The sequence below is a fragment of the Triturus cristatus genome, chromosome 5_2 (assembly GCF_964204655.1).
Source record: "Triturus cristatus chromosome 5_2, aTriCri1.1, whole genome shotgun sequence".
NCBI lineage: Eukaryota > Metazoa > Chordata > Amphibia > Caudata > Salamandridae > Triturus > Triturus cristatus.
This window is the reverse complement of record NC_140588.1, coordinates 1,072,439,889-1,072,467,857: the sequence shown is the minus strand read 5'-3', so window position 1 is coordinate 1,072,467,857 and position 27,969 is coordinate 1,072,439,889. Positions and strand designations below refer to the sequence as shown.

General features: G+C 45.5%; 1 protein-coding gene across 7 annotated transcripts in view; it reads right to left on the bottom strand.

Moving 5' to 3' along the window:
* DLG3 (discs large MAGUK scaffold protein 3) overlaps window positions 1-27,969 on the bottom strand; it is a 1,834,707-nt gene that overhangs the window by 80,815 nt on the left and 1,725,923 nt on the right. For all 7 annotated transcript variants that reach the window (XM_085608387.1, XM_085608388.1, XM_085608389.1 and 4 more), the window contains 3 exons: window positions 19,612-19,653; window positions 19,091-19,141; window positions 13,306-13,407 (listed from right to left, as the gene is read on the bottom strand). In XM_085608387.1, coding sequence (XP_085464513.1) covers window positions 13,306-13,407; window positions 19,091-19,141; window positions 19,612-19,653 — 195 coding nt within the window. The remainder of the gene's footprint in view (window positions 1-13,305; window positions 13,408-19,090; window positions 19,142-19,611; window positions 19,654-27,969) is intronic.

Genomic DNA, 27,969 nt, shown 5'->3' with positions numbered 1-27,969 from the left:
TTCTCGTCTGAGATGAGCTACTGCCACCACTGCAAGGCATTTTGTGAAAACCCTTGGCGCTATTGTGACCCCGAATGGTAGAACTTTGAATTGATAGTGTTGTCGGTTTAGCCGAAAGCATAGGTAACGTCGGATTGCTGGATGAATGGGGATATGGAAGTATGTATCCTTGAGGGTTAATGCGGTCATGAAATCTCCTTGTTCTAACACTGGTATTATTTCTTGTAGTGTGACCGTGTGAAAGTGTTTGGAGGAGATGTACCTGTTTAGTGGCCCGAGATCTAAAATAGGCTTTAATGTTTTGTCCTTTTGGGGAATGGGAAAATAAAGGGAGCGCACTCTATGTCCTTGATGTTTTAATGGTACTAGTTCTATTACTCCTTTTCGAAGGCCAAAAAGAACCTCTACTTGTACAAGTCTAAGATGTTCATTTGGCATTTTTTGTGGTTTAGTTGGAATTGTGGGTGGTGTCTTGAGTTCCAAATAATACCTAGCTTTGATTATGGCTAATCCCTTTTGGTCTGTGGTGATTTTCTGCCACTGTTGATAAAAGGTTTGTAACCTTTCCCCCACTGAAGTTGTATGTGTTGGGGGAGGTGTAGGTTGGCACTGTTTTGGAGGGGTAGGATTTTGGCAGTGGTTACGTGGCCATTACTTGTTTCTATAATTTGTTTTGCAGAAAGTTCCCCATTGAATTCGTTTTGATAGGAACCATGTGGTCTATTGCTATTGTTTGAGTCAGAGGAAGAATTTCCTCTGTTTGTACCTCTGTATTGATCCCTACAAAAGGAACTACTGTACTAATATGTTTGTAGGCCCCCATTGCCTTAGATGTGTGTGTCATTTTTCAGTTTTTCCAGCATTTCATCTACTTGTTGGCCAAATAAATTATTGCCATCAAAAGTTAAATGAAGCAGATGTTGCTGTATGTGTGGCTTAAACCCAGATACTCTGAGCCAAGCATTGCCCAGAATAACCTCGTGCATTTGCAGAGTCTAAGGCGCATTGTATAGTGGCATTGGATATTGATTTGCCCTCTTCCACTGACTGTGTTGCATGTTCCCGGTATTGGTTAGGGAGCTACTGCAATAGTTCCTGCTTTTCATGCCATGTAGTCCAATTATATCGGGAGAGTAGACCCACAGAATTTGCGATACGCATGTGGTTGGCAGCTTGTGCTGCTACTTGTTTACCTGCTACATCATATTTTCTACTCTCCTTATCTGCAGGTGGTGTGTCCCCTTTGCCTTGAGAATTTGCTCTTTTTCTGGTCGAATGCACCACCAGCGAGTAACTGGATATACTCAGGGTCCCGTGGACAGGCTTGATATATTTTCTCAACACAGGGTGTGGTTAGTCTTGATTTAACAGGTTGTTTAAATATATCCTGTGTGGATGCTAGCATACCTTTAAGCATAGGTGGTATCTGCATTACTCTGTGCTGTATTAAGTGTTTCTACCAGGAAATCGTCCTGTGGAACATTGTGTAGATTAACTTTATGGAATGTAGCAGCCCTACTAATGATGTTATGATAAACTGACGTATCATCTGGTAGTGAGGGTTTGGACGGAGATATAATTGGATCAGTATAATCCAATGGATCAGGGGATGTATTGAGATCACCCTCAGGATCTATGAAGTAAGGGCTATTACCCTCATGTTGATGGTCACTATGAAGTGATTGATTTAACAAAGGCATTGGTTGCTGAGAAGTCAAGAGTTCGGGTGAGTGCGCCTGTTCTGTTGAAAGTGTAACAGGTGACGGAATAGATGATAGGAAGAGGTGGAGAATGAAAAACAAACTGTGCTTGTGCATCTGTCCTGCTTTTACTTTTGTTGATGGGTTTGTTGAGGCCCAGCAATGTCCTCTTCAAAAGATTTCTTCCACTTCTGCAGTGTAAGAGAAGCAGGTGGTGGTGTTTTTGTGCCACACTTCTAAGTAGGAGGGTTTACAAAAAGTATTTTGTCCTTGTTCCAGCTTTTCTTGCAAGTGTTCAAGAATGGGCTCGATTTGCTTTTTCTGTGGCCCTGCAGTATTTATTGGTGATTTCATAGCCAAAGATGTGGAGGGTGTCGAAGAGCCTTCCTTATTTTCTGTTTTTGTTTGTGGCACCAACGGCTTATGTGTAGGTTTTGATGCTGGACCATGTTTCGATGTATGTTTCTTTGGCTCAGAGTCCTTATTTGAGTTCGGCTGCGCCGATGAAGCTTGGTTCGGTGTGGGTGCCGAAACAACCGTTAACGCTTTGAATTTATTTTACTTTCCAGGTGTAGTGGACTTTTGTTTGTGTGCCTGTTGATAGAAACCTACATGGCCTGAAGGCAGTGGGGCTCTGAAAGTTGGTGTGGGTGGTTAGGTAGGATTTTGGGCCGCTTTCGCGGAGATACACAAGTGCCCTTGTACAGAGTCAGGCTCAGAGTCCGAACTGCCTCCACTGCTAGCCAGCATATATGTACATCTGTTGGCGCAGTCTGTGCCTCCGGTTCTTGATGGGGGTCCAGTGACTGGCCCCCGAAGATATCTGGAGCATTTTTCGAGCAGCGCTGTATGTTTGTGAGGACCCATGCTCTCGTCATTGCTGAAGTATCTTTTTTGTCCTGAATGCCAAACATGCCTTACAGGATGTTTCTTTGACTTCCGTAGATAAACATACAATGCAGACTTTGTGCAAGTCTTGTCTGCAATATTTTGTGTGGCATTTAGTGCAAATGCTGAAGGGCGTGTTTTTCATACCTTGTGGATGTAGTCCTGTGGAATAGGACTAAGAATAGAATGAACGGTGGACTGAGTCCGAACGGGTGCTGTGCATATATTGATCTCACCAGTTGCATATCTCTTCTCCCCCCACCCCCACGGTTTCTATAAATACAACATGGTTGTCTTGTGGTACTGTGAGGTGATGTAGAAATGCTTTCAATGCCAAGTGACCAGCTTGTAGCCTGAGAGCCTCATGTTTGGGTTCCCAAAGACTATGGACTGTTAGATGATGTAGGTGAACACCCCATCCTGTAAGGGATGCATCTGCTTTAAGCATGATCTGGGGAACAGGGTTGAGAAAAGGCTGCCCCTTTGACAAATGTTTTGCTCCACCACTGCAGAGAGCAATGAGTGTGACAGTCAACCAACACTAGATCCGGTTAGCGACCCTATGATTGCGACCACTGGTGTGCTAGACAGTCTTACAGCATAGACATCCAGCCGAGCATGTGGTACTATAGCAATGCAAGAGGCCATCATGCCCAGAAGTTGCATACTTGTTTTGACGGTTATGCTTTGATTGGGTTGGAATGAGAAGAGAATCACTGCTTTGAGATAGAGGGTGCGGTGCATGTGGAGGCACCTATATATGCATCCTTTACAGCTGTTCCCTCTGTGTGTACCGCTAAAGTATCCTCTAGCGGGGGGAAGCTTGATTTTGTGGTCTGTATGAGGATGTAGAAGCCTCGGAAGACAGTCTTGATGGCTTGCTCAAATGTGAGTCACCAAAAGAGTCACGTAAAGTGTAGGTTTGTAAAGCTCCAATTGATTTGGCTACCTCATTGTCTTTTTTCTAATGGTTGGTCCACCTAGGAACCAAACGGATGTTCCCCATCAATGGTACATTTAGCAAAGTCGGTTGTACCTCTGGTTTAAATCCAGACACACACACAGCCATGCATGCCTACGTAGTAATAAGCTGGTGCTTATGCCTGTGGCGGCTGTGTCTGCTGAATCTAGGGCACATCTGATAGAATTATTAGAAATTAGTTTCCCCTCAGTAACAATTTCTTGTCCCTTTTTGTATTGCTCAGGGAGATGTTGGAGGAGATCCTCCATTTCATCCCAACGTGCTCTATTGTACCTTGCTAATAGTGCCTGGCTGCTAGCGATGCACCAATGATTGGAAGCTTGCCCAGCCACCCTTTTGCCTGAAGCACCAATACGTTTTGACTCTTTGTCAGACGGAGGGGCATCAGCTGAGGTCTGTGAATTAAGTCTTTCGCGTGCATTGAAAATAACTAGAGTCTGGAGGAAGCTGCGCTTTTATATATATATCTATATATATTTATTCAGATGGTGCCACAATTTTTTATACTACCCAGGTTTCAATGATGCATGCTCTAACAGGGTCTTTAAATATATCCTCACCATTTCGTAGCATGCCTTTTAACATGGAGAGGTTGAGAGTCACCCTATTGGTACTGAAAGGGGTTTCAATTTGGAAATCATCCTCAATAGTGTCTTTATGTGATTGGACCTGGTGATAAGCAGTTGCCCCAGCAATAAAGTCCTGGTAAGAAGAAGCATCATCAGGAGGCGATTGTCTGGCTGGATAAAGGTCGGGGTCAGTATCCCCTGGAGGATCGACATCATAGTTGTCCTAGGGATCTGTATGTTGAGGATGTGAATCATCTATTCCAAGATGCGACGTCACAATGCAACGACATCCGCTCGCGACTGCGTATGACGTCACCGGAGCCATAAGAGAGCCACGTCGGCGTGATGACGTCAGTTCCACCCATTTTTTCCGTGCCCCCGAGGCGCACAGGTGGCCCATATTCAAAGTATACACAGTATACAATATACAATCAAATATACATAGTACATAAACAAAAGGAAAGCTAAATCAAACAAGCATTTCCTACCAATGTACTAAAAAGCATAACATCTCAAACAAGACAACTTTTAAGGTATACAAAGGTGGACAACGGGGAGGCGGGTGGGCCAGTGAGGAATCCACAGGCAGATACTGTATCCACCAGAAAAAGCGTTACCGAAGGTAAGTAACTTGTTCTTCTGATGGATACATCTGCCAGTGGATTCCTCACCTTGTGAATAGATTCCCACAGCAGTCCCCACTCCCGGAGGATGGTGTCCACCTTCCTATACCAGAAAGTCTTGCAAGAGAGCGTGCGAAGTGGCCCTCCCTCCTCATCTCAGAGTCCAAGCAATAATGCTTTGCGAAAGTATGGAGGGAGGCCCAAGTCGCGGCATTACAAATATCTGCCACAGGAACACCCCTGGCCAAAGCAGATGTAGAAGATTTAGCTCTAGTTGAATGAGCCCTAATACCCTCAGGTGGAACCTTACCAGCCAGGGCATAGCAGATCTTGATGGCAAGGATGATCCATCTCGACAACGTGCGCTTGTGCACCGCTCTTCCTTTGGAATGAGCAACATAACCCACGAAGAGCTGATCGTCCAGACGAAAGTCCTTCGTTCTGTCCAAGTAAAAGCTTACAGCTCTCTTTGGGTCCAGGCGATGAAGTCTTTCCTCCTCTTTGGAGGGATGAGGAGGAGGATAAAAAACAGGGAGAGTAATAGACTGCCCCAAATGAAACAGAGTAACTACTTTAGGCAGGAAAGCAGCCCTGGTCCTAAGTACCATCCTTTCAGCATGTAATGTGAGAAAAGGGGGTTTAGAACTAAGAGCTTGAAGCTCACTCACCCTCCTTGCCGAGGTTATGGCTACAAGAAAGACAGTCTTAAAGGACAAAAGCCTCAGAGGACAGCTATGAAGAGGCTCAAACGGGGACCCCATCAGAAAAGTTAAGACAATATTAAGGTCCCACTGTGGCATTACAAAAGGAGTAGGAGGAAACATGTTTGTAAGGCCCTTGATAAACCTTAGTACAATCCGAGATTTAAATAATGACGGTTGATCAGGAAGACATAGAAAAGCTGATAAGGCCGATAGATAGCTCTTGACCGTGGCCACAGCACAGCCCTGCTGAGCCAGGGAAAGAGCAAACTGAAGCACATCAGAAAGATGGGCTTTTAAAGGGTCAATGGATCTCTCTCCACACCATTTAACAAACTTAGACCACCTATATGAGTAAATTGACTTGGTGGATTGTCGCCTGGCCGATAAAATAACATCCACCACGTCAGGAGGGCGCAAGAAGGAACTCTGGTTGCCCCGTTCCATCTCCAGGCATGAAGGTGCAGGCTCTGGAGGTGGGGGTGTAGAACCTGCCCCTGCCCCGGCGAAAGAAGGTCTACCCTGAGAGGGAGACGGAGCAGAGGGTGCGATGAGAGGTGAAGTAGATCTGTGTACCACATCCTTTTTGGCCAATCCGGGGCAATCAAATATGACTTGGGCCCGGTCTTGGTGAATCTTCCTCAGAACCAGAGGAATCAAGGGTATGCGAGGAAACGCGTAAAGGAGATGTGAGCACCAGCTCAACTGAAACGCGTCCCCCAATGCCCCCTGCATCGGAAACTGCAGAATGACGGGCAATGCGCGTTTTGAGAGTGGCAAACAGGTCCACCCGAGGAGTACCCCACGTCCGGAAGATGTGTCGAACTACCTCTGGATGAAGCCGCCACTCATGGTCGGTGGAGAACTGCAGACAGACTGTCTGCACGAACATTTAGCACCCCGGCCAGATGATTTGCCATCAAGCAAATCCGATGGTCCTGAGCGCAGGACCAAAGCCGCAATGCATCCCTGCAGAGAGGGTACGACCCTACTCCTCCCTGCTTGTTGACATACCACATCGCGGTAGTGTTGTCCGTCAGGACTTGAACCGACTGACCACGATGGAAAGGGAGAAAGGCCTTGAGCGCCAAACGTATTACCCGCAATTCCAGAAGATTGAAATGAGACAACCTTTCCTCTGGAGACCAAAGACCCTTGATCTCCAGATCCCCCAGATGAGCACCCCACCCTAGGGTAGAGGCATCTGTTATCACTGTGGCCACCGATGGAGAAAGACGAAAAGGCTTTCCTTGACAGATTGCCCTCCACACTCCACCAAGACAGATCCGCTGCAGCTTCTCTGGAGAATCTGACAGACTCCCTGAGATCTCGGTTGTGCTGATACCACTGCCTGCGGAGGCACCACTGGAGCGCCCTCATGTGCCAGCGTGCATGGTTGACCAACAGAATGTAGGAGGCGAACAGACCGAGCAGGCGTAGGACCTTCAGAACTGGAACAACCGCTCCATTGTGGAATAAAGCGATCATTTCCTGAATGTCGAGAATACTTTGCGGAGGAGGAAAAACTTGACACACAGTGGTATCCAGTACTGCCCCTATGAACAGGTTGAGCTGGGAGGGCACCAGGTGAGACTTGGGCACATTCATCGAAAAACCCAATCTGAACAACAGCTGTTACCTGCAGATGACCACGCACCATCTCTGGCGACTGCCTTCAGAAGCCAGTCGTGCAGGTAGAGGAGAACCGGGAACCCCGACCTTCTGAGATGGGCAGCCACCACCGCCATCACCTTGGTGAAGACTCGAGGTGCAGTAGTAAGACCAAACGGAAGGACCGCAAACTGGTAATGCTGAGAACCAACTGTAAACCGGAGATACTTCCTGTGCGACTTCAGGATTGGGATGTGAAAATACGCATCCTGCAAGACGATGGACACCATCCAGTCCTCTTGTTGCAGCGCCTGAAGAACCTGCGCTATGGTGAGCATCTTGAACCTCTCCTGCTTGAGAAACAGATTCAAAATTCTGAGATCCAGGATGGGTCGTAATCTGCCATCCTTGTTGGGAATCAGGAAATACCGGGAGTAGCATCCCTGACCCCTTACCTGCTCCGGAACCACCTCTATTGCAACTTTTTGTAACAGGACAAGAACCTCCTTCTGAAGAAGCAAATGATCCTCCGTGCAAAACCCTTGGCAAGGAGGGTAAGGCTGAGGAAATTCCCGGAAGGGAAGGGCGTACCCATTTTCTACCAGATCTAAAACCCCAAGATCAGAAGTGACCAATTTCCAATCCCATAGAAAATGGGTAAGCCGACCCGCCACAGAACCTGCATGATCGATGATGGCAGATCTAGGGCTGCTTGCCTGCATTACCAGGAGGGGTATGGGAGGAGGAGAAGGAGGAGGAGGAAGAAGGCTGACAACCCGCTCCACGAAGGCTACCTCTGCCCTTACTCCTGTAGGACTTGTACAAGGAGTTTTGTTGCGGTTACTGCGGCTGACTGGAACCACGAATGGAAGATTTCCTAAAGCCACGGTATCTTCTATAGCCATAACCCCTTGCCTGAGACTGTAGACCCTATGATTTCGCTGTGGCCTTACTGTCCTTGAACCTTTGCAAAGCAGAGTCAGCTTTTTCCCCAGAAAGCCTAGATCCGTCAAAGGGAAGATCTAGAAGGGCAGCCTGTACATCAGGTGAGAACCCAGAAGACCTCAGCCACGCATGTCATCTAGTAGCAATGGACGAGCCCATCACCCTGGCCACCGAATCTGCTGTGTCCAGGCCATACTGGATAACTTGGCGAGCAGCAGCCTGAGAGTCTGCCAGAACCTCACTCAAATGACCCCGGTCTTCCGCAGATAATTTTGGAAGAAGCTGCTTGGCAGAGTACATAAGGGCATGAATGTATCTACCCAAAAAACAGGTAGCGTTGGTGGATTTCAAAGCCATACTCGCTGATGAGAAGACCTTTGCAGATTGTTCAAGCTTCTTGGAGTCCCTGTCAGCAGGAGTTTGCGGAAAGGCACCCGTAGACTGCTTTGAACAGGACGCCTGCACCAAACTCTCAGGTGAAGGATGAAAAGAAAAGAACACAGGCTCTCCTGGGGCAGGCCTGTACCTTCTGGACACAGATCTTGAAACTGCAGGAGCAGAAAGAGGATTGCGCCAAACCTCAAGGATCGGCTCCGTCAGTGCATCATTGAAAGGCAAGAGTGGTTCAACCACAGAGGACGGAGAATGAAGCACCTCTGTAAGCAAATCAGGCTTATACTCAGCCATAGGGAGCTGCAGATCCAAGAGCTCTGCAGCCTTCCTTATTACAGTATGGTAAGGTGCAACTTCCTTCAAAGGAGAAGCTTTCTGAGAAGCAAAGTCCCACTCTGGGGAGGTGTCAAGTCCACTTGCCTCACACAGACCCTCCAACATATCCTCAGGCTCATAAATGTCACCTTCCTCCATATCTTCAGCCTGGTACTGTTCCTCCTCTAGCAACCTCTGCGCTTCTCTACTCGAGCGCATCTTCGGTTGCAGCGCCACACGGCATCGATGGCTCTGGGAGCGGCATCGAAGGCGCATCCGTAGCAGCAACCTGCGTCGAACAAATCCATGAAGAAGGTTCGCCGGATGGAGCCGGGGACTGCCCAAACGCCGTCGACATCCTCGGAGCCGGAATTTGCCAGGACGGCGTCATCAGCATGAATGGCACGAAGGGGGCCTGAGGATAATGGTGAGGCACACCCAAATTAAATGCCAGAGGACCCATGGGACCCGAAGGTGCACCAGAAGGGTAAAAGGCCCTGGTAAACACACCATATATATCGCATTAAAAAAATGTGAGGAATCCGAACCCGGCGCTGGGAATGAAGGATACTGCGCCGGTTCGAGATCTGATCGAGGAGCCTCCAGAGTCGGAACCACCGGGGCCACAGGCAGAGCCACAGGAGCCAATGGCGTCTCAGCATCAGCTGGATTCGATTAACCACCCGGAGCCGGAGAGAATCTCGGTGTCTGAGACTGCACCGGAGTCCCCTTATACGAAGGAGAATGGGCCGGAGTCACCTGAGGAGACATTGAAGGAGAAGGAGAGACGAAGTCCTTAACATGACGTCGAGGAGCCGGAGAAGCCGACCTTGAAGCCACAGGCTTCGATGAACGGCGTCGAGATGAATGCCTCTTGTGCTTCCTCCTCGAATCATGTGAAGTCGACGACCACGACTTTGAACGTTTGACCCCTTTTTTCTTTTCTTACTTTAGCCATGTACAGCTTGGCTCCTTGTTCCTTCAAGGCCTTCCGGTTCATTTTCCTACAGGAAGGACAGCCCTCGACGTCGTAATCAGACTATAGACTTCACAGGCAGTCCTCACGGGGTCAGTGATTGACATATGCCCCCTGCATTCCTTACAGGGCTTGAAACCAGACTTCCTTGGAGCATACATGTCGAAACCACAGAAGGAAACCAGATAAATACAAAGTATCCAGGAGAAAGTATTGGAGAGTCCGTAGAAAAACCGTTAGAGACGACAGCGTGGAAAAAAGGGAACGGACGTCATCACGCCGACGTGGCCCTCTTATGGCTCCAGTGACGTCACACAGAGCTGCGTGCGGAGCCATAGCATTGTGATGACCTCGCCGGCGTGGAGAGCTAGGAAAAAAGTTTCTGCGGAATGCTGGCGCAGGGGATATTCATAAGGTGAGGAATCCATAGGCAGATGAATCCATCAGAAACAATTTTGCAAATACCTGCAACTCAGGCACAGCCCATCTTTCCACAGATACTGCCACCCTAGAATTTAGCCTCCTGGAGGCCAAGATTCTGATGGGGGCACTGGGAAAGGAGGAGTTTCCTAAAATCTACCGTACACTCGTCTTTAATGCCTCCCCCTACACTAGACTACCTCAGAACACGCTGGGAAAACTGGCTGGGCCCCCTTCGTAAGTAAAGTTAAAGATGGAGTCACTGTGGTCATCGCTCATGAGAACTAAGTCATCGTCGTTTATAGTGTCACTGTTTTAGATTTTTGTTGATTTACCCATCATGAACAGGTTTTGGGTTGTCAACGATTGTTCAGTCGGAGGTCGTTTCTTAAATGTGTAAGACACCTATTCAGATCTTAAGCTCTTATCTCTACATTTGCTAAGAAGTATCTTCGTTTTTGCATTTATGAGAGGTTTCAGAGGTCAGGCATTGCCCTCTGAAAGGGCTGTGATGTTATTTTTTTATTAAAAGCCTTCTTGGATGGTTCTTGCACCATTCTTTCTTTGGAGGAGTGCCTCTCTGATAGTTCTCCCTTCTGAGGCTTCTTTGTGTTGGTCAACTCAGAACTGCCCTCATCTGAAGATGGGTTATCTTTTGCCTTGATTTTGTTAAGCCAAATGAAAAGCCAGTCTTTTTTGTCTTTAAATGGTTTTGAACAGAAATTGCAACACATTTGACAGTCATTTGCCTTGTGGGAAGGATGACAAGTAACACAAGGCATAAACAGGCCTTTTTAGAGGTTTTTGACAAGGTGTTTAGTTAGATTGCAGTTAACAGTTGGTAAAAAAAAAGACTTTCAATAGAGTAAGATCATTGGGGGCCAAACACCAGATGGCGATCTATGCACAGTGTGTAATCTGCAGCTCATATGCCTCGAACATAGGGGTTTTCTGACGTAAAATGAAAAGAGCTCAGGGAGACTGCCATCACACAAAGTGCAGTAGAAAATCTGAAGTATGGTAGTTGCTGAAGTGTGTCTCTTTTTGACTTCTATAGATAGGGATACTAACATTGTTTTCCCAGCTCGACCAGGCTATATGTAACACTGTACCGCTTTCTAATTATAGTGTGGGACTCATTTCGCCAATGGGGATGATTCAAGCATGTGAAGCTATGAAAGATCCTGTACTGGAGAGGTTCTCCTCCACAATCTCCAGAAGACCGGGGTACTAAGGGAAAAAGTGGTCTTGGTGTTGCTCTAGGCTGGAGTATATCTCCATCATAACGGACAGCACAGGTTACAGGGCCTCCAGTGGCATGTTCAGTATTGAAAAATGTTGTGGAAGGTTGTATCGTCATCTACCAGTGAAACTCAGGAAGGAGATGCAGCAGGAGACATCGGGGTGTATGATGTTAAAGAATCATCTGTATCTGAATGTAATGCAGACACTGAAGGGGATTGGTCCTTCTTACTCCTTTCTAGGGTGTGCTGCAATTTTTCTCTACCACGAGGAGAGAATAGTGCAGGAGACATCATTCCACATATCACTGGAGATCGTTGTGGAGGCATAGCCTTATACTTCCTGGATGGAAGCATGGAAAGTAGGTTGTGAACTCATCCTGGTAAGCTAGGACAAGCTTAGGTTTCTACTTCAGAAAAATTAGGGTCTCTTGACAGATGTTTGAAACATCGAGTAATGGCAAGACACAAATCCAGAGTTTAAATTCACAGAAAAACAAGTGTCAAACCTCAAATATGCTCTGGGATCCTTCTCATAAGAGCAGAAAAAAACAACTGAGGCGACTGGGTACAAATCATCATGGATAGTGGAAGGTGTGAGCTTCAAAAAGGGAAGTGCGAGGGTTGTCAGTCATCAATATAAGACTATCTAGTTTCACTTTTCCCTCGCTGGTAGATGGGTGTTCAGCATTTTGCAGTTCAGATGCTGCAATGTGGTCTTGAGATACCCTTATCTGGAGTCTGGCAGTGTACACTTTGGAAAGATCTGGCCTGTGTAGGATTTTAAAGAGTGCTGCTTATCATATAGACATATGGACGATAGTACCCGGTGTGTGCAATCTTCTTGGCTATTGACAAATAAAGATGAAGTGTTACGTATCCACACATATAGCTTGCAATTATTCTAACATTAATGACCATCAGTAATGCTCCTACAAAGCAGAAAGTGTTTTTAAGGATGGGCACAAATGCACAGTCATTAATCCGGATTCGACAGCCATGGATACAGACTTTGTAAGAGGCCAGTTGAATTTTATGTCCTGCAGCAATAATTACATAATATGCTGCGGTAGTAAAGTGGTACTGAAGTAGTCACATGAGTTAAGTCTGACAAAAGAGAGCATTCTCTAGTTCTAAAAGACGAAGCAATATGCTACACTAATATACACTGTCTTTTTTTGCTTCCAATGTGCCCTCTCTTTCTTTCAGCGCTCCAATTTAGGCCATTCATCGTCCATACTATATTCGGTTTGCTGTACTTGGGCAGCTCCCACAAATCCAGCTAAGGATTCCAACTTAATTTGTAGCCCCCAATTTTAAATCCCTTCAAAAACTACAAAACCTTTTTAAAAAAATGTATTTAACATTTTGCTCTTTTTTTTTTTACATATACTTTACTAATCTTTTAAAAAAATCATATTAAGGACCACTAATCTCGAGTAAACACCTCCAAGTCCCTATCACACACCCCACACACGGACACCTCAGCTCTCATAAATTACAACACCTAGACGTTTCCTGAGAACTGCTAAGATGGTGACATGGGAAAACCATGCTTGCATCACAGATTGATTAGTGCAGGTCAATGCAGATCATTCTGGAGGACTGTCCACGCACATGCCATAGCTTACAACCAACGGTTGCAGGCCACAATGTCTTTAATGTGACCTTAAATTTTGTTACCTTAAATATCAAAAGTGAAGTTTACGGTCAACTTCATTAATCGTATATTTAATTTGTGTTACTTTTCTTCGAATCCATTGACCAAGTGTTAATAAAAGATTATTCACAGAACTGGAAGCCCTTCGGGGTAGGGAGGTATTGAATCAGATCGTTAATTGTGGCCTGTGCCCCTTTTTCATGCTGTGGATCCTATTCATGGAGAGGAACAGACACACCCACGACTTATCAGAGTCAAAATAAAATTGCTTGATGACTCACGTGGTACGCAAGATCCAAACTTGTGTGGAAATTCCGAAATGAGGTCATCATTGACACGATCTTTCATTGGACCAAGGATGATAACCGGTCTGGCATAGTGAACTAAAAAAAAAAAAAACAAAGTAAAACCTTATGAGTATAAACTATGTTCCTCAAACATATGTTCTGTGCAGTCTTCCCTTCTCCAAACAGTAGTACACACACACACCATAAAGCAATAAAAAATATTTTATTGCTACAGGCAAAAACTCAGCTTAGCTACTGTGTCATAGGTCTGTCAGTGCACATCATAAATCAATTTAATCAACAGTGCTACTTTTCCAGTATGGGGCAAAGGACATTAGTTCGTATACGTGCATTGTTTCAGTTCCCATCCATCAATAATACTAGACATTCTCTATCCAACTACTCTGAGCTTCAATTCCACCCCATCTTACATTTTTCAAAGTGAGCTCTCATCATCTGTTGGACTATCCTCTTGAACATTCATCAGTGTGTTGTTCAGTCAGGTCATCTACCAACCGATTATTCATCTCGTGTCAGAGCTCCAGATATCGGTCTGCATGCTCATTCACCTCGCACAGTGGAAATACCACTGCCAAAGCCCATTCATGATGGTCCGCCCTTCAGGATTGGCATCTGAGGGAGACCGGGGAGAGCCAATATATGGCTCTTTGTCTCTTGCTAGGAGTAACTCCAGAGATGCAAACGTGTTTCAGAATATGGGTCCTTTTTAGGTCTCGCCTGAGCCAGCGATTTAGTGCTGCTTAGGCGAGAGTTTTAGTAAGCAGGATTTGGAAGTGCAAACTAGTGGCTTTTGCAGGCCTCTAGCTACAGTGCATGTGCGCCGCCGGGTGCGCGCACCATTTGTCCGCTTGCGTGATCACTTCCGCGGCCGCTTTGATGTTCTCAGAGCCGCGCGGCCACTGAGAACATCAAAGCGGCCGCGAAAGTGATCACTATATGCTCTGTGTCTATCGCTCTGACTGCTCCTCATACTATCTTACTGGGTTTTCTATTCCTTAATCCTGTTTTTTCAGAATATATGCAGTGCTTTACAGAGGGCACTAATTCTACCATTCATCTCCCTTTATTTAAGTTTCAATTATTTTATGCGGGGTTGTTGTAAAGCGCAGCTAACCGCTCTAAAGTGGCCTCAAGGCACATCTATCTCTTATCCTGGGCCCCTGAGGAGTACCGGTTCATTGCCAGCCGCTGGTTTCTGCGGCTGCCGGAGCCATGCAGGGCGGGTAAGGCTGTGTGACACCCAATCTGACTGGCCGAACCTGTGCTTTTCCCCTTCCTAACATTCACCTATCTGGTGTTCGATACTTTTGAAAAAATGTTCCTAACGTTTTTTTTTGTTGCAGCAATAAATGGCTTTATTGAATAAAAAGGTCACTTCGCATCATGGTTACAAAAAAATACACATGGGGCGCACAATGTACGTTTACCACAGCATTACAACTTTGCTGAATGTTTATATAAAATGTCTCTTTCCAATTTTCTCTAGAATTTTAGAAATCAACACAATTCTATCACAAATCCTACTGCGTGGGTCCTGTTTAGGTTGAGCCTAGACATAGTTTATTGTGGTTTTCTAAGGTCTTCTTTACATAGCTGGCTTTCCTCTCATGTGTTCTTGTCTGCTGAACTCCAGTGGGCTGCTGCGAGGGAGAGGGGCTGCCGCCACCACCATATATCACCAGCACGGGCATCTCCTGTTTAAACAGTTGAAAATGGCGCATCGGCTCTTAAGAGGAGGTTGTGTTGCTGGTAGCGCGCAATGTCAAAAGGAATTCATGAAACTCATGGAAATTAGGAGGTCTTCATTTTAAAAACATAACCTTTATGTTCGTGGAGGCTTGCCTATGAATTCAGCAAACCTTTCAATATGAACTCTGCAAGCTTTCGGATTTTAGGCGCACGGCCGTGGGTTCTTGTACAATGAGTTATTTATCAAACGTGCTCAAACAAGTTAACGCGAATTTGAAAAATGTAATGCTGTTAAATTGAAAGAAATCGGATTTTCCCCTAACGCGCTCGTCATTACATACAACATATCCCAAGGCATGCAGCTTTAACCTATTAGGTACGTCTTTTTTTTGATTGATCAGCAATCTCTGCTTTTAACCTGTGCAGTTGTTGGGGCTTGGTAGAAAACCTGGTATGCAGAGTAGATTGTTACCTGTGTGCTACGGATTTAAATAGAGGTAAAAAAAGACACACAAGTGTAGTTTTTAAATGAAATAGTCTAATGTTTTGGCAACCTGCTTTTATGTACACGACGATTTGTCTTTTAATTATATTCTAAAACAGGCTTTTTATGTGCCAGGGCAACAACAACCAGTAATCCACTACCAATTCAGCCTGTGTCTCCTGTCAGCTGCATTCTATGAGTGCCACGTATATTGTTGAAATTATATTTTAGTGCACACAAAACACACAAATCTACAATACTATAACAGTTACACTGAGGAAACTTCGTCCTGCTCACTAGGTGCTTTTTGTTACTGCTCCACGTCTGTTTGTCCCACGCAGACACTGTCATCTTTCCCCTACATACCCACTTCCCCTCATCTCCCACACTCCCACTACCCACTCTAATATTGCAATACCACTGCACTCTCTCGTCCATCCTCACACTACCCATCTCCTCTCTATACTGCCTACTCACACACGCTACCTTCATCTACCTCCTCACGTTGTACACTAGTCCACCTCTTGCCTCCCCCAGGTGCCCCTTCCACTTGTCCCTCTGTCCCATACTCTCTCACCCATCTGTCTCGCTCTTTCACGCACTATTTCCACCTTTCTCATATGGTTAATTTCAGGTCTTCAAACACAGTTTCTATCCCTTAACTTTTCAAAGTTTCCATCCCTCAAACACGCTCTTCTCTTCTCAGGGTGTTTTCTGCGTACACAAAACCAACCCTTTTAATGCATCTATGGCCTGCTCTCCCCGTCTTTCTATCTCTCTCACACTATTTCTGCTCTTGTCTCAAGTTCAATAACAGCTTTCTACTGAAACTACCTATACCTCTCATTCTTCCTTTCTGGCTATTCTCTGCAGCTCTCACCACTATCTATTCACCATGTCACATAATTCTGCTACACAAATACTCTACATACAATTCCACAACTTACAATTCCAATACAAACCACATAATTTCACTCCACACACATCCACTACGCTCCAAAACAAAACCTTATCAATTACAACGCCAATAGCTCTAACACTCACAAATGCGAGACCTATTGCATTGCAAATGCTTGTTGGGCCAAGGTATCAATCCCAGCAAGCATTGTTTAACTGTCACTGTGGTAACATCATCCCTTTCAGTTGCACTCCCACCCAAGTTCAAGAATACATCAACTTACTACAAGGCCATGTCATGTGCAGAGAGGTCACAGTTTTTGTTCCACACCGCAAACAAGCTGCGTATTTGGTAGGGAAAATACTATGCATTCTCTAGGTTGTAAAATGGGTAGGCTGTAGAAGATAAAATGGGCCAGTTTGAATATGGTGCTACTGGTCACATCCTGCACAACGGCACAAGCGGTGTCCGTAAGTGGGTCCAGGAGATAAGGGGCACAGTCGGTGGGAGGCTCTAGTGGCATGCTCTTGCTATCCTTTAACACAGTGTGTAATAGCAAAATCATACCTCCACTTGATCCTACGTTGAGGACCAATTCCTACCTGTGAATCCATTGGCTCAGTTGGAAAAAACAGTCCAGTCTCTGGCAAATTTCTAGACATTCTTGAACGTTGAAGAAACTGCCCTGACTCTAGCTTAGATGTCTGCTGTGTCGCTTTAAGAGTAATGAATTTACCATCTGGGAACAAATCCCCCTATGTCCGACATCACCCCTCAAACCACTGCCTTATACTCCTGGCATTTCTCATCTGTTGGGAGTACACACACCTTGAGGGACACAGATCCTACCACCACAGACTAACACAGACTTTAACCAAAGAAAAGCTAGGTCTTACACCGGTTACGCAATCCCATAAACGAATATGTTTAAACTCTGATCTTATCTTGTACACCAGTCAAGCAACTACTCTTTTGAAACAAGTCACGTAACCTCCCTTGTTCAACCTCCCTCACAGACTATCTCCACAGAATCGCTCCTGTCATTCATAACAATATACTTTTGAGCATTACACACACTAAGCATCATCACCCCGTTCACACAGCCCTCACCTGTTCATTTCACTGGTGAGCTGAGCTCTCATTCACTCAAATCTAATCCGCACTCGCCCAAGTTTAACACATTTTCCCACTGTATATCCACCACCTCCCAAAACACTTCAGACACAGTTTCTACGATTTATTATCCACTCAACCGGCTTCCCATTCAGTCATATAGCTGTCTTTCACACCTATCCAACTCACCTGGAGGCGGATGGCTCCCATTCACTAATTCAGCTTCTAGACCTCCATTCATTTAACCTCACCTTCTCCCAGTCCACTCTGCTGCTACTCATCTAGTCTTTACACCACCCCTGGCCTGATGCTATCATCTACTCACTCCACAGAGCACCCATAATTTCCATCTCTTGCATTAGGCAGTCTTGTCCATTTGTAATGTCACACATCCTGTTTTCACCGTCACCTTTTCTTGCATATTCACTTCAACCTGCCATATGCAAACCTGCCCCAACTGTATACCTTGCAAAATAGCCACTCAACCACACTTGTCCACCCTTGACGCTACCAAAAAGCACGGTTACTTCTCTACTTCTTTTTTATGCAAGCCTGACCCACGCCTATTCATCCAGATTTTGCAACCAATCACTCAGCTTGCCCCCTGCTCTTGTTTAGACAGATCACGCACACAACCTCCACACGACCTACACTGCGCACACACCGTACATATACACACACATATCCACCAACGCTACATATTCATACTGCTTGCCAAAATACAACAGGGTGAAAAAAAACTATTGTATGAAAAAATCCTACAATAATGGAGCAGTAAAAGCTTCTGAAAACATTAGGATGGGCAAGGTCTTAGAACACTAGTCTGAAGTAGCCGAGGACGAGATTCATCTACCCATGGATAAACAAAGTGGAGGTAACACACATTGCAGCATGTTTGCCATAGAATACAAAGTCATTAAAACAGACTTGCTTGCAGGTTCAGCAAGACTTTCTAAACTGCCCAAGACTTTTCAAGTAGTCCATAAGGAGCGCTGGTGACAATATTACGAGAAGAAACAAAGCCAGAGTTAAACAATAGCATAATGAAGCGCGAGGCAATAGAACTGAGGCCCAAGCACAGTCTATAACATTAAAATTGAAAGGGTGGTTGAGCCTAGGTGGGCTTAGGTGTCATCTGTATCTATAAGAAGTCCTTGTGAAACATTTCTCCACTCTGAGCATATACTACTAGTGTAGACAGCACAGCCCACTTATTCAGCTTTTTCCAACACTTGCATGGTGTTCAGGACTTGTACTCTGCTCTGCATCTGCGATCTCCCCTCGCTCAACCAGCCCTAGCGATCCGTTCAGAGGACATTACATATTCAAAAATGTCTACAATGGCCTTCAGACAAGCAAGTATTCTCCCTGCCCAAGCAGACTTTAGTATTTCAAGCTGGACCTTAGTACTTTGAATTATCTCACTCAGAAAAGCATACATACACACTGTAGACAAAACAATGGACCTGCATAATAGGACAGTTCCTTTGTGTGGGTATTAGATGCAACGAAGAAACAACATTTAGATCAACATGCGTTACTTTAGATTGTAATAGGTGATTTTGCACACTCACTTTCTTGTCGTGTCACAGGTTCGTAAGACAAAATGGTTTCTTCTTGCCCTTCTGTAAAAAAATGAGAAGCCATAGGAGTATTAGAACGACCTTCAATACATTACGCAACACAGAGCTCTAAAGCAAAGAGCAACCAGGGGAAAGCATCACGGTGCCAGGTTGAAGAAATTCCTGCCACTTTAAAAATGACAACCACCCGTAGGGCATGGAGGGGAGGCCGGCGGCCTTCAATAAGAGTCTATTGCACATATTTAAACACCATTTTGATTTACAACACTCAATCTAATTTCACATTGGATCCACTGTCAATGACAGCCAAGAGCATAGCAGAAAGCACTTAAGCGAATAATTCTTGTTGAAGAGCATGTGCAAAGACTATGAATGGAAACATTACACTTTGTGATTGAGGAATAACACTGAAAGTGCAGTTCATGGCGACCTGAAAACAGTGTACACTGTTCCAGCAATAAAGACAGAATGAGGGAACAGAGTGGCCAAGAATTTGAGAGAGAGAAACTTACTGGAACTGCTTTCACTGTCACTGGTGTTGGAGGTGACTCCCTCTGCAAACCAACAAGAAGAGACCAACATTCAGAAACATTTGGCATCCAACAATACACAGGATGTCAGCACAGAAAGCCATGCAACACGACAGTATAGCATGTAACACAAAATGAATACAGCCTAATGAACATGTCAAGGGTAACACGCATTTCCACTGATGCTTAACCATAGGGACTGAGAGCACTGGTGAGCCAAACCAACAGTGCTCTAGCCAAGCATGATGTGAAAATGTACAGGATAGCGATCCCAAAGCTGAGGCACAAAAGGAGATTTCTGCTCTAGTGTTACACGATTTGCACAGCACAGATGGGCACAATACAAGCTCTTCATTTGTGGAGCATTCGAAGTTTTACATAGATCCCATGACTAGTGCCAGGTTCCCAAACAGACACGGAGGTCCCAATACTGCATACACAGGCGACTCCAACCTTGCAGCCAAGACATTCACTAACTGAACCAGTGTCTGCAGGGGAGCTACAGCCAGAGTGTCCATGCACAGCAAGTCCAAGACTGTGTCTGCACAGGGTAGCAATTGCTAAAGTAATCCACCCAATCCCTGCCCCTTGCACTCCATGTCAGTGCTCAACCAATGGTTAGTAATGGTGGGCAAGCCAAGGAAGGCTTTGCTCGGCCCTTTTCCATGGGGACTGGCTTGTCCTTAAAAGGGCAAGGCTGGCATTCCAGACAATACTCCCCTCCCTGCAGTGTAATAGAAAAACTGATGCACGTGGGACAAATTAGCACAAACAAAACCAAAAAGGCTGAACTAAAGTTTGGATCTTTTTTGGTAAATTAACACATGCACCTAAACCTCTGTCTGCAGCCGAGATCTGCACTTCTACGAGTCTCATTGAAGACTTGCTGTAACAGTCAACTCTGTGGGAATTCGGACTCTTCTCTTTTGCTGATAATTTAAAGTTTATGATGTATACTTTTCGGTTCATGAATTCAATTATAAAATAGAACAAAAATCAAAAATATTATGAAAAAATTGCATCATTGGCTGGTTGATAAAATCAAAAAATATGCCAGTGTCAGGCTAACAACGCAACAGAACTTAACAAAAATTAATTTAACAATTGTCGTTTCTCCTTTGGAAAATAAATTGAGTGCCAGCAGTTAAAGGTCTTCTTCCAATTAGAAGCATAAACTAATCTTGAGGCGAAAAGCATCAACATAATCCTTAGTTTAATAAGGTCTTGCTACACAAAAGCTGGATACAAGACTAGCCAAGATAAAAATGGAGAGCATCCTATTCCCAAGAAGCTAGACCGGTATCAACTGGTGCTATCAGAGTACATGTCAAAAATCTGCAGTGCTAAATGTAGTTATACCACTAGGATTATTAATGCTCCTACTCTTTCTAGGAACTTTTCACTGTGATCAGTAAGTTCTCCTCTCAGATTTCAAATAATTCCTCTGCTGATTCCCCTCAATCCATGTGTGAAAAGAGCTAGTTACTTATCTTTGTAATGCTCATTCTGGTAGACACTCTAACTACAGATGCCTCACCTTCTGAATATTCCACATGTGCCAGGCTGGGTAGAGAAACCTTTCAAGAGTACCTCTACGCACATGTAGGTGGCATTGTGCGGTTCCACACCGATGATGTTCTGCTCCCGAAACAAAATGCCCCTGTCCCCAGATGCAGAGCCCAGCAGCTAATTGGCATTGACCAGTTAGCAGATCTCTATACTTGGGATCTTTTAAGGTGGGAAAAAGCCCAGTTAACAAAATGGGGATGAAGTGAGGGTTGGTGAGAAAAGTATCACTAGAAAGAGAATCTATCCGAAAGTTAACCAAAGGTAAGTAACTTGTTCTTCTGATAGACATTTCCAACCACAGATTCTTTACCTTTAGGTGAGTCTGAACTGGCTCAAACCAACAAGTCCTGCAGGACTGAATACGCAAAATGCACATCTCGATGGACATGGCTGTCCAGTCAATAGTGCCTCGTGAATGTATGGGAGCGATGTCCATGTACCAGCCTAGAAAATATCCAGAACAGATACTCCGCTTGCCAATGTAGATGCAGCAGCCTTGGTTCTGGTGGAATGAGCCTGCAAAACTTCCAGGGGTTGCTTCTTGGCCAATGCATAGCAGATTTTAATGCAGAGCAAGATCCACCAAGGTGGTGGTCTTCTGCTTTGCACTGACCTTCTTTGCTCCAGCAAATTCCACAAATAGCTAATCGCCCACACAATATTCTGTGGTACAGTCATTGTAAAAGCTAAACACCCTTTTAGGACTTAGCCAATTGATTCTGTCCTCCCCCTTGTGATGCGACAAAGCTGGTAGGGAGAGGTTTGGCCCAAATTGAAAAAGTCACCACTTTCGGAAGAAAGGAAGCTCAGGTTCTCAGCACCAGTTTGTCTGGGACGAAAGTTGTGTAAGGCCGGTTGAGAGAGGGCTTGCAGCTTACCCACCCATTGCGCAGATGTTATGGCAACGAGGAACAATGTATAGAGAGCAAAAAGCCATATTGGACAGGTGTGCAGTAGTTCAAAAGAAGCACACATCAGGAAGGTTACGACCAAGTAAAGGTCCCACTGGGGCATGCTAAAGAAAGAGGGTAGAAACAAATGTTGCAAACACTTAAAAAAAATGCAGTACAATGGGTGATTTAGAGAACGAAGGCTGATCCAGCAACTGCCAAAAGAGCTACCAGGTACCCATTAACTTTGCCCAGAGAAGACCTTACTGGGCTTTGGACAATACAAAAGCAACACTTCGGATAGCTTAGCTTAAATATGTCAAACTACTGAGCAGCGCAGTAAAACCCCAAACTAGGCGTATACAGATTTTGTCGAGGGACACTTGACTGCCAATAATTCATCTACAACCCTAGGAGTGAAGTTGAAGGCAGTCCGCTGTCGCCACTCAATCTTCAAGCATGGAGTTGAAGACTGGCAGGCCTGGGTGCAGGAGCTTGCCCTGCTGCTGCAACAGAAGATCCTCCCGGTAGCTTGATCTGAGGACAGGTGTTCATGCCCAGTTGTCTCTGAATACCACACACTCTGTATCCAATCCCCCTGCCATTAGGATTAATTGGACCTGGTTGTTCCTGATCTTCTTCAGATCTCTTGGCAAGAAGGTATCGGTGGAAAGGTTTACAGGAGTCCAGAGTTCCACTATGAAGCTCTTGGAAACTGCAACGTACAGAACTACTGAAATTGTGCGTTCTCAAAGGTGGCAAAAAGATCGAGCCAAGCTTTTCTCAATTCGCGGGAAAATACCTTGCACCACCTCCAGATGTCAATGACCCAAATGATCTACTAGGCGACTGAGGGTGAATTAGTATGAACTAGTGTTTAAAGATAAAGCCAGGTGGTATACCCCCTGAAAATCCCCTTGGTGTTGCAGCCACGTCCAGAGGGGTAGGTGCTCCTGACGCATGATCCACGACTTCACTCCGCCCCATGTGTTAAAATGCCACATGGCAGTGGTGTTGTCTGTAAGCACTTGTGCCAGCCTCATTTTGATAGATGGTAGTAAGGCCTTCAACGCCAGGCACATGGCCAGGAATCTGCTGGAGTCCAGATGCCTCCGATCTCCACCTCTCCCAAGTAGCCATCCCAATGCAGAAGAGAGGCAGTTGCCAATGTTACCCCTGGGTGACATAGGGAGAGAGTTCTGCCACTGATCCAATCTCGGTCCACCCACTACCACTGCAGATCTTTCGCAGTCTACTCCGAAATCTGAACTTGGTCAGAGTTCACCTTGATATTGGGCTCACTGCGACTTCAGCCTGCATATGCCTCCGGCCTGCTCGAACAGCAGTATGTAGAAATCCATCAGTCCCAGCAGCTTCAGAGTTGACTTCACTGAAATCCAGGAACGAGGTTGAAAGATTGGGATCAGAGCCCGAATTCCCTGAAATCTCTTATGGTGAAAAGGGACGGAACTGAACAATGTCCACATTGGCTACAATAAAGTGCAGCGTCTAAGGAGTCAGGTGTGACTTCGACATGTTGATTGTGAACCCAAAGAATGACAGGAGGTTCCCCATAGCTTGTTGACAACTACCTGGGTTGAGCCTGCCTTCAACAAACAGTTTGATGACCTTTGCCTTCACTTTGTGACCACCGGAGGGGCACTGATGAGACCAAAGGGGGAATACGGAGAACTGAAACTGCTCCTGTCCCAATAAAACCAACCACAGGTACATGTAGCACCAATGGGTTAGCAGGATGAGTCTGTGGAAATAAGCGTCCTGCAGGTCAAATGCCTCAATTCAGCCTACAAGGTCAGGGGCAGCCAAGACCTAGGAGAGGGTAAGCATTTTGAACTCCTGCCAGAGAAAGGCATTGAGAGGATAGAAATTCAGAATAGGCCAAAGCCCTCGTCTTTGGGCACCAGAAAGTACTGGGATTAACAACCATGCCCTACTTCTGACAGTGGCAACCTTTCGATAGCCCTTTGGCTAAAAGGGCTTGCACTTCCTGCCGCAAAATGTAGAGATGGCTCTCAGTCAGTTACAGGGTGGATGGTAGAAGATGCAGGAGCGAAACGAAGGGTAAGGCATAATCTTTGCAGACACTCTGCAGGACAACCTGTCCAATATGAACGGTTGCCAATCTGGCTAAAAATCGGTGGATTCTGTGTCTACTGAGTGGCTTTGGCTCTGCAAGGAAACACCAAAGACGTCTGGCAGGTGAGAAGGGGGAGTTGGAGGACAGGAAAGGGGTCAGCGGACTGAGCGGCACACTGACCACAGCTGTGAGGGCGGCCAGGTAAGGGATGCCTCGACCAGTGCTACAAAAAGAACAGTCAAATTGTTGCAGCTGATGGGCTGGGTTGTGAAGCCCAGAGAGCTAGCGGTCATCCTTCTCTCTTTTAAGCGTTTGAGAGCAAGGTCAGCCATGTCCCCAAACAGCAAGTCTCATCAAATGGCATGTCAATCAAGGAGGTCTGGTGTCACCCGAGAACCCAGTCAATTGCAGCCAAGCATGGCAACACTGGTGGCTATATAACTGGACGGTCAGTACAAGGCTTAACCCGAGATCCTAGGATGGTATCTGTCAGGACCTCATTGAAAGGGAGGAAGGGCTCAGAAGTAGCCTAGCCCAGTTGTAGAACATCAGTCAGCATCTTTGCTTTCACCTCCAAAGTGGGAAGGTTAAGGACTTCAGCTGCCTTATGCATAAACAGAGCGTAGGAGACTGATTATTCTGTGGCTGGGATCAAGAGGAGAAAAGAGCTGTTACCAGGGAGGTATCAAGACCACTAGCCTCCTGCAAGTCGACATATCAATTGTCCGCAAGATGGGCTGAGTGAACTTAACATCCTGGTCATAGTCGGAGTAAGTGCTGAAGAGGGAATGCAATGAATGTTGCCTGCCATATGGCAGTTTGAGTGAAGGAGCTGGGGCTTCAGTTGGATTTCGGTCCGGCATTGGTCAAATTCGGACCAGTGTTGATTTGGAGTCAGTAAGGCCAATCGTAACCGCCTCTTTGGAAGGAGAGGTCGGCATGAAAGTAAACGTACCTGGGCCTGACATAGGTTTGGGGGCCAGGGGCAGCACCAGCAGTGGAGCGGAGGGCATAAGTGGTTCAGTGGGTCCAGCTGGTGCAGAGATTGGACCTGCCACTGATAATCCATCTGGAAGGCCTCTCGGCTCGGAGGGGCCCAAAGGCTCACCAGAGGAGACTGTAGAGATCTGAAGAGATGGAGCATAGCAGCACAGAACTCTTCGATCTGGCATGGCGTGGTTGTAGCCCCCAGAAACTACGATTGTGCTGAAACCAGCTGCGGAATCTGTCCTGAAGTCACCCGAAATCGAGAGCGGGAGCGAGATGGTTGGCACCGCCCACATCCTTCGACTGGGAAATGGTAATGGCATGAAGGAGCGAAACTCTGCTTTGACTTGTGTTTTTTGTGCATATCGTAGGACTTGGAGTATGAGGAAGATCGACCACTAGAATACCTCTGTTGACTCCAGGGAGTGGGGCCACGCCTTGGAGTGCCTAGACGCGGAGTCTTCTTGTTTCGCTTCATGTTCCTTGATGACCTCTGGGGTTTATTGACTTAGTCTCCAGATGTCTTGGAGTCATGGCCCGAGCCCGACACCACAGGCATAACTGGTGGGGATCGGTCACAGACAACTGCGTGCCACAGTCTTTTTAGGGTTTAAATTCTTAGAAGGCGACACCCCTTGCACACGGAACACTTTTTTTAAAGAAGAAAAATCAAGGTAAAGGTCTCAGACGAGAAGAAAGTCTGAAAACGCATCTGGTAGCACAAAGAAAGGAGCAAATGGCAGCAAACAGGGGTGGTGCCTATATATGTCCCGCACGTCACTTCCAGAGTGAAACTGCAGTAGTGCAGAGCCCCACTGCTCCACCATCCAGCACGCAGAGGTACTATGGAAAGGTTTCCAGATCCAGTGATGCCTGAGGAATATTTAAAAGGTGCGGAATATGTGGTAAGCACTCTCTATAAGGAAACCCTTTCAGGAGGCGGCACTACCAAACAGTTGGGCTTGCCTCAAGGTTCTGGATCTGGTACCACCATGCTTGTTTAGATAGTACATGGTGGTCATATTGTCCATCTAGGTCAAACTCCTGCTTTGAAGCCTAAACTAACTACTCCGAAATCCAGCATGTTCCTGTGATATGATTCCTTCTTGGACCAAAGTCCTTCAATTATTAGTTTCTTCAAAATGGATTGTTGCTATAGCTCCTGATGGAAAGGAAGGCTTTGTACAAGATTGTCATGATTCTGAAATCGAGCCTGGAGTACAAGAAAATTATTCTGCAGCAGGACTCCGATTTCAAAGAGGACACCTTCAGAAGGAAGGAAACACTATCCCTAACCTTGGGTCTAAAGTGACTTCCAGAAAATGAAATAACTGAACTGCAGAGTAATGCACCTGTAGACCAAGCTTCTTCAGAAGAGACAACGTAATCTGAAAGTCCAGCAATAACTCATGGGTGCCATTTGCGCTGATCACACATCTACATATGGGTCCCTTTTTCACACAAATGTGCTTTTACTACTATCATGCATTTAGAAAATGACCCAAGAGTCAATTTCAGTCCAAAAACAAAAAACACTAATAGTAAAATGAGCTCCCAACTACAAATATCAGGAGCTTCCTGAGCTTCTGTGTTAGAAGGCAGAACCAGAAATTCTGCAAATCCCCCGCACACATCTAGTCTCATTTTCAGCTGAAGATAAATATAACTAAAAGGGCAATAAGGTGAATGGTGTCATAATAGATGTTAAAACCCAAAGGGACATTCTGGAATGCATATTATAGGCGATTGTTAAAGATGCAGAATTGGGTAGACTTTTTTCCTCTAGGCTGGACGGTCCCTGTAAGAACTAACATACACAACCTTTGCGTTTTATCCAATTGTTGGCCTCTTGCAAATCTAGAATTGGCCTCCCATCCTTCTTTGGACCTCTTTTGGATTGGTTAATACCTTGAGTAGATGCTTTCTCCTCTTAGTGATAGAAGATAGTGAGCTATGGCGTATTTCTTGATTAGAAAGATTCTTTCCTCAGCAGTTACAATTAAAGTTTTGGTGCCTTTAATGATGATAGGAGGCAGGGCCTTGAAAAGGAGAACATAATCATTTTGCACAATGTTTAGCACCCATCTGTATTTTCATAACTGAGAATTTCAACCACTGAAATTAGGCACAGTAGTAAAGGAGTTACCAGTTATTCTGAGATTTCCTAATAGTCATGATGTTGAGAATCTCAGCCTCTTGAAAACAATCACTGATTGGAAAGATAACTCTGTGGAGACTTGGGGATGATGTGGTTGACAAACAGGTGTATGACTCGTCCGAGGTTCATATGAAACCTATGGTATCATTCTTTCTACAAAACCAACAGACTTGACATTTTTAGCTTTTGCCTTCACTATTTGAAATTGTTTTCGATGTGGACAAAAAAAAAATAGACTAGAGAAAGGGAAATTTTTTAAATAATTGCATTTGCAGAATTTTTAAAGCGGTGAGACTCCACCAGGATGGTAAGTCAGCAGTAAGGCTATGGCAACATACCAATGTCGCAAGTTCAACTTGCTTTGATAATAACAAACCTCGATGTATTTAGCACTTCCTTTAAGTCTTTCCATTTAAGTCGTTAGCAAACACCCTCAAACTCCCAAATGTCCATCATAGTGCTCTAGTAGAGCTAGTGCACTAGCCACCAGTCTGTACCTTCACTAATCACAAATATTCCGGCCCATTTCCTGGCATTTGCTTACTTGTCTGGGGGCACTGACGTCTCAGATGCTGATGCATGATACTTCCTAATTACAGAAATGAGTCCGACCTTCCAAACAGTCCTATTAAAAGCTG